This window comes from Phodopus roborovskii, unplaced genomic scaffold (assembly GCF_943737965.1).
Source record: "Phodopus roborovskii unplaced genomic scaffold, PHOROB, whole genome shotgun sequence".
Lineage (NCBI taxonomy): Eukaryota > Metazoa > Chordata > Mammalia > Rodentia > Cricetidae > Phodopus > Phodopus roborovskii.
Genome location: NW_026126599.1, coordinates 10,885,215 through 10,901,441, shown reverse-complemented (window position 1 = coordinate 10,901,441; position 16,227 = coordinate 10,885,215). Strand labels below are relative to the sequence as shown.

Genomic DNA, 16,227 nt, shown 5'->3' with positions numbered 1-16,227 from the left:
TCAGAGCTGCCCACAGTGTAGCCAAAGAGAAGGCTCAGTAGGACGAGCCTTTGTTCTTGCAGAGGATCAGGGTTTGATTCCCAGTACCCACATGGTGGCTCACAATGGTCTGTAACTTCAGATCCAGGAGATCTGATACCCTCTTCTGACCTCCACGGTCACCAGGCATGCACATGGTGCACAGACATGCATACATGCAAAACACCCAGACACATGCAGTAAAGTAAATAAATCAACCTTCCCAAATTGTCTAGAATGGTTACAACCATTTTAGATTGATATGTCAGACTTTTCATGTATTCAGAGACTAAAGCCGAGATGCCCAGGGGTGATACGACTCCATGTAAATATGATTCAAATTTTTTTTCTTTGCTTGAATGATGCCTTCCAAAACAAGACACCTTATACACAGGCAGGCAACCTTCAGAATTAAACCTCACCATGGTTTCTGTTCAAGTTGAAATTATGTTGGTGGGAGTGTTTATTATCTCTTTGTGTTGGGACCTTCATGTTGTCATTGATATGTACTGGACAGCATTACCTCATTGAATCTTAGCTCTATGAGATGGGGGTGTCATTCTGCTAAACAAATAAGGCAATCAAGGCTTCTAGGGGCTAAATGAAGAACCCCAAGATGCCAGACACCATAGACAGGCCTGGTGTAGAACACCAGAACCCAAGCTGATCGCTTACCCACCCAAGCTCACCACATCTTATCCATAGAGGTCTCTCTAACATTTGCAAGGGATTTTCATTGAAAGACTAATTAATCAGAGTAGTCGGTGACATGAGCGAATGCCGCTCTCCTGGGATGGGATTTCACACAATCTCAACTTTTTTTTTTTAAGTGGTATGATTTGAAATGATTGGTGAATGAAAAGGTTCTAACTAGAGAAAAACTAAACTTTACCATAAGGTGAAATGTAAGACTTATGATCAATTTTACTAAAAGTTACTTCTAGAATATTCTTTTTCTAGCAAATATGTCTTAAAGTTAAAAAAAAAAAACCTAATTATCTTTTCACATAACATCAAAGATATAGGCTGGGTGTGGTGCTGCACACCTTTAGTCCCAGCCATAGGAGGTAGAGGCAAGTGATCTTGTAGGTTGGAGGCCAGCTTGGTCTATGTATTGAGGCAGGCCAGCCAAGGATATATAGTGAGATCCTGTCTCAAAAACAGCATAAACCCCATGAAAGATATTTGACGAGTATAAGCCAGGTCAGGTCAGAGACAGGGGCTTAAGTGTGACTGTGCTCAGCATCCTTTGGTTGGACTGGAAGACAGCTTCTCATGGGACAGTAAGTAAGGATGCATGAGTCCCTTGTGTTAAAAGGACCAACCAACCTGATGGATGCTCACAACCACAGGGGAAAGTGAAAAAGCAGAGCAGAACACCAAATCGTTCCCTTTACACTTTAGAATAGAAAGCGCCAAAGATTTGAGATGTAACAGATACTTAGAGTTGTAGTCATGTATTTCCTAGGGCACACTAAAAGGACATCTCAGGACACATTAATTCTGTAATTAGTGAAAACGAAGGGAAGAGAACTGAGGACCAGCAACGACAGCAGAAGCACTAGGCTAAACTCTAATTAGCATATTCACATTTGACTCAGTCAGAGAAGTTGTAGCAACTCATTCACGATGGGTGACTTAAAATCCACACTGGCCTAGACAGAGGATGAACGTGGCAAATTACAACATTAAGAAAGACGGAAACCCTTCTGTTGATGGGCTCCTTTGGGGTTAACAGCTTCTAGCAAGATTTCCAGTCCAGCATACTCTGCATTCTTAAAGGTTTTGTGCTTGTTACACGGTCCCTTTTCTATGACCCAGGAACATGCAACAAAAATGTCATCAGAAGCCAGACATGGTAGTGCAGGTCTATTTATGGAATGGTGATTTTAATCCCAGGATGTTTCTGACACAGCTTTCTTTTCAGCATTTTAGGGAGAAATAGAAGGAGGTGTATAATGGAAGAGCTGAAATGAGCCTAGAATGGCACACTGGAACCTCATGATGGGAAAACAGAAGCAGAGACTGTGTGGGAACTGGACCATGAGCCGTAGTTCTGGGGTTAGTATGACTGTCTATGTCATGGATTGTCTCCGATACTTACACACTTCCTTCTTTACCCTCACACAAGTCCATAGCAATGCCGCTATTGCAGGCAGGCTGTACTTATTCTCTAGCCTTACAAAATCAGTTCAGGGTTCTGTCCACCTCTGATTTTAGAGCCACAAACCTCCATTCCTGGTGGCTCATTTGAACAATGTGAAAATTCAACACTCACTTTTAGCCACTGACAAATGTGGGCCAAAGCTTGCCAATAAGGAAATGAAATTTTGGAATTTTCTGTCTCTTTGTGCCCTTCACTGACCTAAACAACAAAAAACAAAACCCCCTGAATCTCCCCAGGGCTCCCACTATGAAAGCTCCCGCACCTACACAAATCCACAGGAGAGCATTGCTGGGCAAGTGGTGTGACTGTGTGTGCGTCTGTAGTGTGTTTCAAACTGTACCAAAGAAACAGAAAGGCCTAAACTGTAAAGAACATTGCGTGCAACACCGGGCATGGTGGCACACACCTTTGGCCCCAGCACTCTGGAGGCAGAGTAGACAGATCTATGTGAGTTCAAGGCCAGCCTGGTCTACAGAGTAAGTTCCAGGATTCCAGGATAGCCAGGACTGTTACACAGAGAAACCCTGTCTCAAAAAAAAAAAAAAAAAAAAAAAAAAAAAAAGAAAGAAAGAAAGAAAAGAAAAGAAAGGAACACTGATTGCATACAATTAGAAACAGCAAACTATGCTTGTAACTGTCAACTGAAGAAAAGCTTTTTCTCACCCACAAACATATAGTAGTTAATTAACTAATTAATTAATTAATGCTAAAACCAGTGAGTTCTCCTAAATCCAGAACCTGATATCATCTATTTATTTCCAGCATAACTGTATCAGCAACTGCCCGATGGATCGGGACTCTATGTTTATTTTCACTTCCTTTATGAAGAATATTAAATGTTTTATGATCCAAATGACCTTGGATATTCTTCATTATCTGTGACTGAGGCCTTTTGGGGGATTACACTGCAGTCTGTGCAGCAGTCATGGTGGTAAAGTTCTGTGTGTAGAGGGCCCCCTCCCCAGGTCATTTCAACTTTACCACAGGAAGCGAGGGAGGATAAACACCACTAACTCCATTTCTTTGGAGGAGCTGTGGACATCTTTGCCCTTGGCTATAAGGATGGAAGGAGGGAGAGTTTGACTTGTGCCTCCTGAACATGGGCCAGGTGGTACAACAGCCAACCGTGCATAGAAGTTTTTATCTACACAACTAAAAGACAATACATTTATTTCCAGCCTGAGTGGAAAATTGGGGTAGACTTTTTTTTTTTTTTTTTTATCTCAGCCAAGGTTTTCTTCTGCTCTCACCAGGTTCTTTATTAGCAGGCATTGTACATGGAGTCAGGTAACTCCATGAGTTCATGCCCATCAGGAATCTCAACCAGCTTTATTCCATTCAGTTTTATTGCTCACTATATATTTTTGTGGTAGGAAAACAAGACAGAAATCCCACTGAAACCACACTTGTAAATTCTCTTGGTAAATGTCTAGGATCAGCAGTACATTCGCCTGTGTGGCCAGGAAGAAGGAAAAAAAATGAACGGGCCAGTGAGGTCATCTGGGAAACCCGCAAGCAGCCTCTCTAGGGTTAGTGAACAATAGCTACCCAAGCCAAACGTTCAAGTTAACCGAATGCCCTCTCGTCTAACTTGTTCATTAAAGTCTTTCACCAATGGCTGGACACCATGGAACTTTCTAGCTCCTGATTACTTTGTTGGGGGAAAAGCTATAAACCATTCCAACTACTGAAGTACCTACAACCATCCCCAAATCCTTAGCAAGTGACCGTTAATGTCACACAGTGGACTATTTGTCTTCTTTTGGCTTAGTTGGCCACGAGAGTGCAGAGTTTGGAATCTGGAGACTTTGGTTTGAATTTCTTTACCCTTTTACTCTGTGTGGCTTCGGGCTGTCCATGTTCCAAATGGAGAAAACCACTCTGACTTTCCAAAAAAGGATGCTGACATTAGTATATTAAAAAAGATGCTTAAAAAAAAAAAAAAAAAGCAGGGCCAGCCATGGTGGTGCATGCATGCTGTTAATCTCAGCACTCAGGAGGCAGAGGGATGGGTGGACTCTATGAATTTGTTTTTGTTTCAGGCCAGCTAGGGCTATAGTAAGACCCTGACTGAAAGGAAGGAAGAAAGAAAGAAATAAAGAGAGGGAGAGAGAGGGAGGGAGGGGAGAGGGAAAGAGAGACAGAGAGAAAGAGAAAAAGAAAGGAAAATAAAAATGGGAGATGAGGGCAGCTGTAGTCATGGTTCAGTGATCAAAGAACTCTTGCTTTTGCAGAGGACTCAAGTTTGGTTTCTAGCACCTACACCGCAGCTCACAACCACAGGTAACTCCAGTTTCTGGGAATCCAGCGCCCTCCTCTGGCCTCCACAGGCACTGCATGTATACAGTGCCCATACACACATGTAGGTGAAACCAGAATACACGTAAAATGAAAAACAGTAAATCTTTAAAAAAAAGAAAAGAAGCATCTTACATAGGGAATGGTGCATCTGCTTTTCCTCCTCTAATCCAAGGACACAGCAGAATAGATGGCTATTTTAAGTATAACCCTACTTGAAAAGGATTTATAGGCAAGCTCTACTTCAGATCAAGACGAGCATGTATAAAGAGATGTTGGCAAGGGGTTATTTGGTTTGTTTTTTAAAATATTGCTAGTCCCTTGCCCAACTACAGCTGGTTTCTAAGCACACCCTTCACTACTTCAAGGGGAAAATGTCTTCCTTTGCAGCCCATGGGGCTTTTCTGACTCCCAGGGTGCCAGCTCTTTCCTGCACTCAGAGGGGGAAGTGGACCATGAATGGTACAAGAATGGAAGGGGAAAAATATACAGTGGGCCCATGTAGTCTGAGGAACCTCAATAGATGGTGTGTGTTTGCATGCCCAGCCTAGACTTTACCTGGCAGGATGGAAGGATAGATGGCATTTTGTTGAGACAGAAATGTTGAACTTTGGGTTGAAGCCTTGTCTTAGTGTTTATTTACTAGGATCCCACTTTGTGTAAACCAGTAGAACCCAGGCATGGTTGTAGGCTAGAATCACCTGGTAGTGTGTGGCATTAACCCCAGCACTCGTGTGGACTCCAGGCCCCACCCTAAAAATGTGACTGTAGCAGCAATTGGTAGAGGCTTGAATATGTCATTGGGATGGGGAGCTACTGATATGCACCATCTTGGTGTTCATTAAGAATGAATTCTCCAGGCTGGAGGGATAGTTTCTCAGTGGTTAAGGACATGTATGGTTCATGCACAGGACCCAAATTCAGTTCTCATTCCCAGCACCCACATGGGAGAATGAGAGCGGACACTCACAACCACCTGTACCTCTGGCTTTACAGAAGTCTGATGCCCTCTTCTGGACTCTGCGGGTACTGCACACATATGACCACACACACACACACACACACACACACACACACACACACACACACACACACGGGAACAGGAAGAAAGAGGAGAACCAGGAGTCTGAAGAATTCAGTCAGGGAAGTAAAGCAACTTGAATAATTTTAATGTATGGTTTCATGAAGACATGCCTAAGAGATTTTCTTTCTCTCTGTATTTTGAACTTTTGAATTACTTCTGGGTCTAAAAAACCTAGGCGCAGGATCTGAGGGCATGTCTTGAGACTATCCCAACACCCATTTCCTACAAATGGTACCTTGTTGGTTCCTTCTATGATCATCATGCGTTGAGTGATGCTCTCAATTCTGTTTCCTACATTGCTGTCAGGATCCAGGATGGAGGAGTCTTCATTCTCGGAACAGAACTCATACCTGTAGATAAGAAGAAGCCATCACAATGTCACAGCACTGCCTTCAGCACAGAACAGGGAGATGGAGAAGGTGGGGACAGTTCTCAGGTAGAAAACCACAAACTTATGACCTTCTCTGTCTTAGGCCCTCTCCTCATATTTAGGAACTAAAAATAGCAACTGTACCTACTAAGTAGGGAGATACTCCAACAGCATGCTATCAGATGTCTTTCCTAACCTCACTATTTGTGTAAAAATACACAAAGCAGGACATTTAATGCCTGGATTTTAGTTAGTTCCTAGTGTGTGTGTGTGTGGTGGTAATAGTGGTAGTGGGGGGGTGTTATATTAACGAATGGAAACCTTGAGGAAATAAAGGCATTTTACATCTATGCAGGGTGGCTTTAAGTCATACTAGTTAGTTAGGTAGACAATCTTTATTTCCCTCCATGGAAACAAACATCTTGGAATCATTTACTTAATTTAATTAATTTCTCTTCAAGTTTGGTCTTAGCACAGCAAGGCTTCAAGTGTTTAACCAAAGGAAAGTGGTAACAGTGTTGACATTTAAAGTCTACGAACTCTCTTTTACTTTTTAAAATAAGATGCATTTCTTTTAGTTTATGTGCAAGGGTATTTTGTCTGCTTGTTTGTGTCCGTGTAACATGTGTAACATGTGGAGGCCAGAATAGGGCATCAGATCCCTGGAACTGGAGTTGTGAATGGTTATGGGTGTTGAGAATTGAACCCAAGTCCTTTGCAAGAGCAGCTAGTGCTCTTAACTGCTGAGTCATTTCTCTAGTGGGGGGTCAGGAACTTTATAAGCATTTTATTGTCTTGTACTGTGGTGATATATTATTTATGATTTATTAAATCTTCAAGCTGAAGATCAGAAAAGCAAAGCAGCTGGCCACTAGGTCTTACCTGTACCTCAGACTGAAAGGCGATTCTTGCTCCACCAAACCTCAGGACAGTAATACCAGACTGCTATGCTCTCCTCACTGTGGCTGGAGAGTTCTGAGACTGAATGCCACCTTTGAGCCCTTGCTCGTGTCTAATACACCTCCCTAGTGCTGGGGATTAAAAGTGTGTGGTCCCAGGTGCTGGGATCAAAGGCATGAACTCTGTTATTCTTCACTCTTGTGTATGCCATGGTGGCCTTGAACTCAGAGAGATCTATCTATGTCTTAATCCTGAGTCCTGGGATTAAAAGTGTGCACCACTGCTGCCTGATCTCTTTAGCTTGAGGCTAACTTTGCTTTCTTAATCCTCAGGCAAGCTTTAATAAATTTTAAAAAAAAGGTATCACCACATTGTGTCCTTACCAGCTGGTCTAGAACTTTCAGTGAACAGAAAGTTTTCTGGCTGCAATTTGAGCATGGCTGGGGCAGAAGAACCCGGAGACTCTCAAATGAGAAGGAGTTTTAAAACTCCAGAAGGAGTATGTGGCGGGTCCTAAGTGATCCAGAGCAGTGATGACTTACATGAAATAAAAGAGGCTGGAGAGATGGCTCAGTGGTTAAGAGCACTAGCTTCTCTTCCAGCAGACCCTGGTTCAATTCCCAGAACCTACATGACAGCTCACAATTGTCTGTAACTCCAGTTCCAGGGGACCCAACACCCATGGTAAAACACCAATGCACCATGGTAAAAACCAATGCATATACAAAAAAATAAGTCAATTTTAAAAAATATATAGAAAAGTAGGACAGTAGAGCAAGTGAGAGAGACAGGCTGGAGAGGGCAGGAGATCCTCCAGGGGTCCTGAGCTGGGAAGTGGCTTCAGAAGGTTAGCATCTGCTGGCTAGGCCTCTGGCTTCTATTGCATAAACCATAATAGTCTCTTGTTCTGCATTTGCCTGCTTTTGAGTCCCCAGCCCAGACCAACACTACATGAAGAAGTGATTATGTTGTTTCTTCACAAAGGTGTGTGCATGTGTGTGCGCGCATGTGTTCGTGTGTGTGTGTGTGTGTGTGTGTGTGTGTGTGTGTGTGTGTGTGTGTGTTCCTAGGGATGGAACTCTGGCTTCAGGCAATGTGAGTGCTCTACCACTGAGTCATGCCCCTGTCCCCTACTGCCCAGTTTTCATAGTCAGATAAACATGCTTTAATGGAGATCACTAAGAATATGCATATCTTTTATCATGACCACAATGTCACTTCGATAACTAGAATCAGTGACCAAATATGTCTGGGCTCAATCCTCCCCACCAAAACCACCTTATAGTAAATGAGAAGATTTAAAATAAAAAAGAACAAGGGTGGATCCTTCCTTGGGGCAATTATGAGGTTTCTGCTAACTGGTTTTGTAATCATCAGGTAATAGAAGTGAACATTTTTGCTCTTATTGATTAGTATAATGAAACAGAACCAAGAGGAAAATACACATTTCCCCCTTCTAGTAGAAATCTTTTTTTCTTTTCTGGTTTTTCAAGACAGGGTTTCTCTGTTGCTTTGGAGGCTGTCCTGGAACTCACTCAGTAGACCAGGCCAGCCTTGAACTCACAGAGATCTGCCTGCCTCTGCCTCCCAAGAACTGGGATTAAAGGAGGGAACCACCACCGACCAACAGAAATAATTTAACAATAAGGTTCCAAGATGATTGTGTAAATGTCACTTTCCCTTTGTTTGCATGATCAATATTCTGAGTTTTAGGCTATAGCATTGGTATCGTGAACTGTTAGTGAACTGTTCACCCTTGCCACATCCTCAGTGCCTACAGGAACTGCTGCAATTTGTGTAGGCACTCCTCCTCATGGGGTTAGACATGCACATGCGCACACATTTGGGTTTGCCACTGGGAGAGGCGGCTTCGGGTACCTTCTTTTGCCCCTCAAATCCTTGAAAGGAATGAGGGGAGGCTTCCTCAAAGATCTTAAAACTTGCAAAGAAATAGTCATTTCCCAAAGGAAATACAGTCGGCTGGGCTCGCCTGGGGCCACTGGCCTCCAAACCTTCCACGGCCATCCTGACCTCTGAGGACATTTACCAAGACTCAAGCCCTCCTGTGGAAACTGTCGACTTCATTTGCTTGCCAGGTCCTTCTAGTGAAAAGGACAGGTTCTGTGGCTTTTTTTTTTTTCCTAATTTAGGGGCTATTATTTTTCCCTCTTTGTCATTGAATCATAAAAATAGAATGTCAATGAGGACCTGCCTCTATAACACCACTTGAAAAGAGACTGGGGGGAGGGGCGCTTGCCCAAGTCTTAAGAATACATCAAGCTCTTGAGGAAGTAGATTGTGCCATGTTTGAAGACACAAAGATAACCACGGTGCTGGGAACAGTCTTGAGGGAGGCGGAAGCCGAACAACAAGAGGAAAGCAGAGCTTGCCCCTGGTTTCCCACAGGAAGCCCACGGCAACTCCTGCCAGAGAGAGATAAGAAAGCTCCCATGCACTACTCTGGACAAGGCCACTGTCACCAGCTCTGGCGCGTCCTCTGCAGCACTCCAAGCCCTGTCCTTTCCTAATGAGCTTCAGTTTTCCCGCCTGTATTTGCACAGGTCCATACAGTGTGTCAGCCACACTGAAGCAGAGGTGTTTATAAACAACCAAAGGGAAATAATTCTGGGGGCAAGGGTGGGTTTGTATCATCTCTGTCCAATGCTCTGGGGCTGGCTGAAGAACTTCGGTAGGATCTGAGACCAGTATAAATAAATTAAAAGAAGTCAGCCAATTAGGTACTGACATATGGAGCTGGGTCCCCCTCAACTGTCTAACTGCAAGTGAGACTGCTCAAGGTTCCTACTTCCAAAGTCCTTCCCTTGACACACAGTGGGGACAGCTGCCCTCACTGCAGATGACAGAGACCTCTGTGCTTTACATTGGTCTCTTTGTGGAGATGGGTTTGCACTATTCCCTCCTGGCTCTCTTATAACCCAGACAGGAGGCAGGTTGGACCCACAATGAACAGCAATGCAAGTCAAAGTGCCCGTCTTGACCCTTCTGCCAGCAGAACGTGCTTTCCCTTCTGGCACATTTCCGAATACCACACTCAAGCCTTTCACCTCGTGTACTATGACACCCACAGACCCTCATCATGTTCCAGGAAGTCACTGTACTCTAGGGTTCTTTCAAGAAATTAAGTTTATTTATTTATCAATTTCTTTCTTTATTTATTTATTATTGTATGTTTGAGTTTGCACAAGTGCCACTTTTCCATGGGTTCTGGGGATTGAGTTCGGGTGGTTAGGCCTGCATGGCAAGCGCTTCCACCCGCTGAGCCATCTTCTCAGCCCCCCAATGCTTCTTTGTGTATAACAAGAATGCCTTCAGCTCTTTGTCAATACTATTATGACATTGGGGAGTTTTGGCTTTTATAAGCCCACACACATAATTAACATCTCTCATCTCAGTGTGCAATCTCATCTCATATATTGCTCACTGAGTTGATAAATTCTACAGCTCCTGAAGTCAAGGCCATTCCCATGACTAACAAGTATGGTGTATGTAGAGCACCTGTGCATTTCCTTTCATGCTTGTTTTGAACAATTTTGAGTTTCAGACTTCCTCGGGCCTCCTGTCTTCTCCTCCCACCTCAAATTTGGGTCTATTCTTCCCTTTCTTTGGAGGGTGGAGTTGTGCATCTGGTGGGTTTAGCCACTGATGAAGTGGTCCTCTCATTTGAGAAGATGGGTGCCAGACTCAGGACTGAGGGAAGCTGACAGAAGTCCACCTGTTTTAATAGACTCCAGGACACCCCTGCTGTAGGGAGAGAGGGGCAGTGCTGGGCTGAGTACCCCAACACCTACCAAATGTCTACATTAAGCCTGAACCATTGCCCAAGTGTATTAAATATATATTTACAATTTAATCAAGGAAGAAAGAGATCAAGACTCTACAAAGTTCTACAAAGACCCAAATCAAATGTTCTCCCTGTTTTTTGATTCGGTTCCGGTGAGTGAGGATGGGCATGTGCTGATGTGTTTAACGACAATGAGATTTCATTGCTCCTGCTAACCATGGCTATACTCTGTAAAAGCAGAATCCAAGTTAGGGAACAAAAGGGAAGTGGAGCAACAAAGAGAAAACTGAAGCTGCAAAATGTCTTTAAAACAAAAGAAAACAAAAACCAGAAAGGGAAAGAAAAGCTGCTTGGAGGTGGGCCCAGAAGGCACACCCAGGGCCAGGCTGGCTGAGGTCGCCATCATGGCCTCCGTCCTGCAGGAGGCCCTGATGTAAACATCTCACTGCTACTGTGGGTGTTGTGTCAAAACACTGGTGATAGCGCTTTGGAGCAACAGATTGATAAACTCTGCCAGCGCTCTTCCCCCTCCTCACGTTCTCTCAGAACAAACGAAAACAGTCTGGGGAGAGGATGCTGACAGAAGAGGCGTGGGGCTGGAAGGCCTGTTTAGACAAAATGGTTCCTGCTCCCTCCACTCAGGAAGAGAGCCTGGGCCTTCAGGGTGGTCATGGGGTCAGGCCAAGGGGACTCTGGAGGAGTGACTTTCTTGAGAGACCTTGTGACGCCTTAGAAGCCATACTGAAAACTACTTCTTGTCTCAATGAGGGGGTGGGGCAGTGAAGAGTTTTGGGGACTGTAGGTAAGCTTTGGGTCAGCTCCTTGGACAATGGTGGAGGGGATCCAGAGCCCTGGGCCACCCCTGTTTAGATAAGAGCTTTCCCGTGAGTGCCTCAGCTTGGCCGGCTTCCTGCTCTAGAGGCCCTGTGGTCCATTCACACTCAGGCCTGTCTTCTAGCCTCTGCCCTCCTTCCTCATGCTGGCCTCTGCATCCAGTAATAGTGTGAGCCCCGACAGCTCCTACCCCACTCCCAGGGTCTTCCAGAGTCTACACCAAGATCAGGGCTCCTCAGCCTAACACCTGGGTGGACCTGGAGGCCAAAAGTGTTACACCCAGATAGGAACCTCAGTGTAGACATCTATTTTGTCTATTCATTTTTCCTCTCAGTGAAGGACTATTTGGCCAGCTAAGGAAGGGTGACTTTAATAAAGAGATCTTTAAGGAAATGTTAGGCGTGGCTACCAATAATATCCTTTAACACACTCAGGAAGGACACGTAAGAGGGTAGGTAGTTCAATCGTTCAGTGATGGACATGTCAGACTGTCATTGTGGTTTGTTCTTGCAGAAAGGAAGACAGCTTACTTGCTATGCAGCAGGGCACAGAGTCATGGTTTAGCCTGGGGGGGGGTGAGGGAGGAGTAACTTTTTAGGTGGGAAAGCAGATGTCTGACTACAGGAATGATGGTCACAGAAAAATCGTTAAGGACCTTGGATCCTTTTGCTTTCTTAAACAAGTTCAAAATTTTGTCTTTGGGTCACAGATGACAAAAAGTCACTTGTAACAAATTCTGCTTGGTGTTCTGTCATTGGCCAACACTGAGCAATGTTACGACTACCAGCCCTGAGGCCCTTACTGGGGCAGAAACATAGTTGCAGAGTCAGCCTGCTGTGGCCCAGACAGATCCTTCTATCTTGCTCTCTCTCCTGTACTCCATCCGAACCACCTCTGGTTCTGTGACAAGGAATGTGTTCTTTGCCTTGCCAGCTGTGACGAGCCAGCCCTATGCTACCATGACTCTCTAGTGTAGGTATTAAAAAGCAAGTGGAAAGAACTGAAAGATGATCCCAGTGCTACTGAATGACTTAATTGAGACAACAGGCTTAGTTAGCATCATACCAGCACACAGGGGGCAGGCTGGCACATCCCTTGTCATCTAGTTGCACTAACAGCTACAGAGGAGCAGTGACTGTCTTATTAATCGTTCCGAGCTAACTACCCAGAGTGTCCACCTGGGCTCAGCTAGCTGCCCAGTGAGGAGACTGAGTTCCCCACAGGATGGCCTATCTGGGAGTGGCACCCAACTGCCATAGGTCACTGACCTCACATGTGCTGAAAAGAGTGGCACTAGTGACCATCAAATGACCTCAAACCACCTCTTAAACTAATCGCTATGTCACACCATTAGTGTCCATCCACTAACAGTGGCAATTTTAGTGACAACAGGATCTGATATGGACCTGAATGAAGTCAGCTTGACAGAGTCAGTGCCTGACAAAGTGACATTCCTGGACAGTCTCAGTGCAGACAAGGATGCCGACATGGGAAAGAGGCATCTTCTGGTCTAGTGAAAAACAGGAGATGGGCCACTGGTGCTCTTCTCCAGCCTGCAAGGGTGGGCAGAAGCCCTGGCTCATAGTCACAGCACCATTTTAATCCAAATTACCTTTTCCTCCTCGTGTACATTCTCCTTCCATGTCTCTTGGAAGAAGCACATGGGTTTTGCTTCCTACTTTTATTGAAGGGTGGCTGTGTCTATCAAAGAGACAAGTCACATTTATGGAAAATAGCAGAATAATGTATTTCTAATGAGAAAACACACAAGCAAAAAAGGCCAAGAGCCGAGAGAGAGAGAGAGCAAGCTTCTGAGGGCTACCCAGGACTGGAGTCAGTGAGCACTTCATAGCTGAAGAACTGGCTACCATAGACACAGCTGCCGTAACCTTCTAACATAAATAACTGGGGCTACAAGTCATTTCTGGTCCCTTTTCTTTAGAGTAAGCTGTCAGATACTTGCTCAAAGACAAAAGCATGCTTCTTGGGAGAACATTTGCCAAAAGGCAGGGATAGTCTTGTGAGATAGTTGATGGTCAGTGCACACATGTTCTCAGCGGGTTTGACACCTCTTCAGGAGCAGGTGTGGTTTGGCAGTGAGCCACCCCAGAGCTGCCTAAAGGGTACCCTATACAATCTAGGCAACATTCACCAAAGAAGCTCAGCATATGCGATATGCCAGCCACAGGGCTGAGTGTGTTGTATGCACCGTCCCTCTTAACCCTCCATAACCTCCCCCTGTCAGTTCTGACTCCACTGCACCCCAGACTCAGGGAGATATAGGATCTCTAGGAGAGATATAGGCTGGGAGATGGCAGTGGGTGGCAGAGCCAGATCTTAGGTTGCAGAGTTTATGTCCTTAAACTGTACGCCACATAGTCTTTTTGCTAACTTTGCATAATGGGCTTTTGATATCATAACACCAGCTTTTTGACTGAAATTACTCATTTGGTGGTTGTCATTTTAATTTTAGAGAAACCCATGCTGGAAGCAACATGCAAACTGCTTCCAGCTGCCTCCTCCTGATGTACTGGCCACTTTCTTTCTTTCTTTTTTTATTCCAGGCACATCCACCAGGACTGTTTCCCAACAAGCTTTCTGAACCCTGGGCCTGAGTTGAAAACCAGTGATGCTAAAATCTCTGCCCCTGGAAGTGCTGTGGTAATTAGATGAGATAATACAGGCATACTACACATTAAGTTTGCCACACCCTCTTAGTAAGGGCTTAATTACTGGTCTCTATAAAGAGAATTAACATGTTATACTAAGCCTAAAGTTTTCCAGCACCTACTGTTGATGGTGTAGCTGGCAATCAACTCTACTTTGTTGCCCTCTTTGGCCAAGGGCTTCTCCATACTCCAAAAGGCAGATCATCAAGAAGGCAGTGGCAGGTGACCATTTGGCTTCACTCCCATTGATGGGGCCAGGAAAAGGGAACATTGTCACCATGCAATTTCACAGTCTGTGTTCTCACCTTTTCAGGGATTCAGTGCCTACGTCACACATTAGATATGAGCACCAGTAATGAGTCTGTAAAAGGCCATCTGTAGGAAGTGACAAGGGGGGCTGACAGTCAAGAGACAGCAGAATTTCTCAGGCACTGCCCGGGGAGGAGTGGTGACAACTCCCCCCCCCCCAAACTGTCAGGTTGTGGTAAAGCTTGCTTTCCCTATGGTGCCTTTTTTCTTTTCTCGGAGCCAGACAGGTGCGCCCTCTCTAACTAGACCTCAGCCACACCTGCCCCATCACTGTCCCTTTCCATGTGCTATTCCAAGTCCTACTCATCGTGTTCAGAGCCTAGCTTGCACCCTTTCATGACCACTCCTCTAAACCGCCATACTAGCCATTAGCCACCCACCACCAACCCAACCTGACAATAGACACGACCCATGTAGACCCAATGCAGTCCTGACAGGGAAACAAGGCCATGGCCTGTGGGGGGCTGAGTGCTTGCTGAATTTCAGCCCAGAACATTCATCCTGAACAGTAAATGAGCGAATGGCGCTTTTCTGCCACAGATCAATTGCTACTGCACAGTGAGAAAGCCACGGAGGATTATGGTCACGAGGGAAAAATAGACAGTAAATAGATTCATTAACAATCTGTCTCACTATTGCCCTGAGCTTCATTTCATTCAGACCTGCTGTTCACACTGGCTCACACACGTTTCCTCTTATTCTATAATCTGAAAATACCTGACAAACAAACTCTGAGCTTCAGGCTCTATATGGCAAAACTGTAACTCTCATAGAAAATGGCTATGTAGACTAGAGAGTATATATATATATATATATATATATATATATATATATATATATATATGATGGACAGAGGTTTTGATGCCAAAGGGACAAACCAATCAAACCTACAAGATCTACTATAACTCAGTAGACCATTGTCTTAAGGACAATAGGGAGTGTGAAGCAGCAAGGACTGGGGTAGGTATACACTGTCGGGTACCATTGAGGCTACAGTCCACATCCTCCCACCTCTATTTACCAGGTTCTTTTTTTGTGCTAAAGGGGCACTGAGTTATATTAAAACTGCCTGCTAAAGTCCGTATTTCAACAAACAACTCCATAAGGTCAACGGTTACAGAGCTAAAACATTCTCATCTAAACACAGATCTACAGTCCAGCCTATCATCCACCAGCTAAGGATCATCTGTTATCCAGATCACAATAAATATGCTCATCCCATATTTAAAAGTCTTTCTCTACATGGCCAAGGATAATCCAAAAGGCTTGGCTCATCTTCTTGAGGCATTTTCTTAAATTGTGTGTCACTATCTTTTGCTATCATGAATCCTGGTAAACTATGTCAACCCCCACTGAAAGGACCACAATAAAACTCATCCAGCATGGACTTCCTAGGACACAGCCTTCTGGCTTAATTTAAAACACATAATGAAATGTTTGATAGCAATTATAGGAGACAGTTAATTCATTAGAAACAATTACATGTTGGGTTCCCTGCAGTAGTATCAACAGTGGGAAAAGAGAAATCTTATAAAGCATTGGCAAGTGGAAAGGCACATTTGTCTGGAAGATAAAGCAGTGCTTCTCTCCTCAGGACTGTGTATGAAATATTAATAAGGGCTGTTGTCTGGACACTCACATTGGGCAGTATGTGCTTCCTCATCCCACAATTATCCCAGAGAATGTAAGAAGTGTCTCATTAGTAAAGGAACATTCACTCCTGGCTAGCGATAAGAGTTCCCCGTATAAGACAGCCAGTCTTACTCGGCTCGGTTT

At 44.5% G+C, this 16,227-nt stretch overlaps 1 protein-coding gene across 1 annotated transcript in view; it reads right to left on the bottom strand.

Annotated features, from left to right (window-relative positions):
- The window catches only part of Flt1 (fms related receptor tyrosine kinase 1), a 158,070-nt gene that overhangs the window by 84,285 nt on the left and 57,558 nt on the right, over positions 1-16,227 (bottom strand). The window contains exon 11 of the mRNA XM_051205137.1: positions 5,803-5,917. Within this exon, the coding sequence (XP_051061094.1) occupies positions 5,803-5,917 (115 nt within the window). The remainder of the gene's footprint in view (positions 1-5,802; positions 5,918-16,227) is intronic.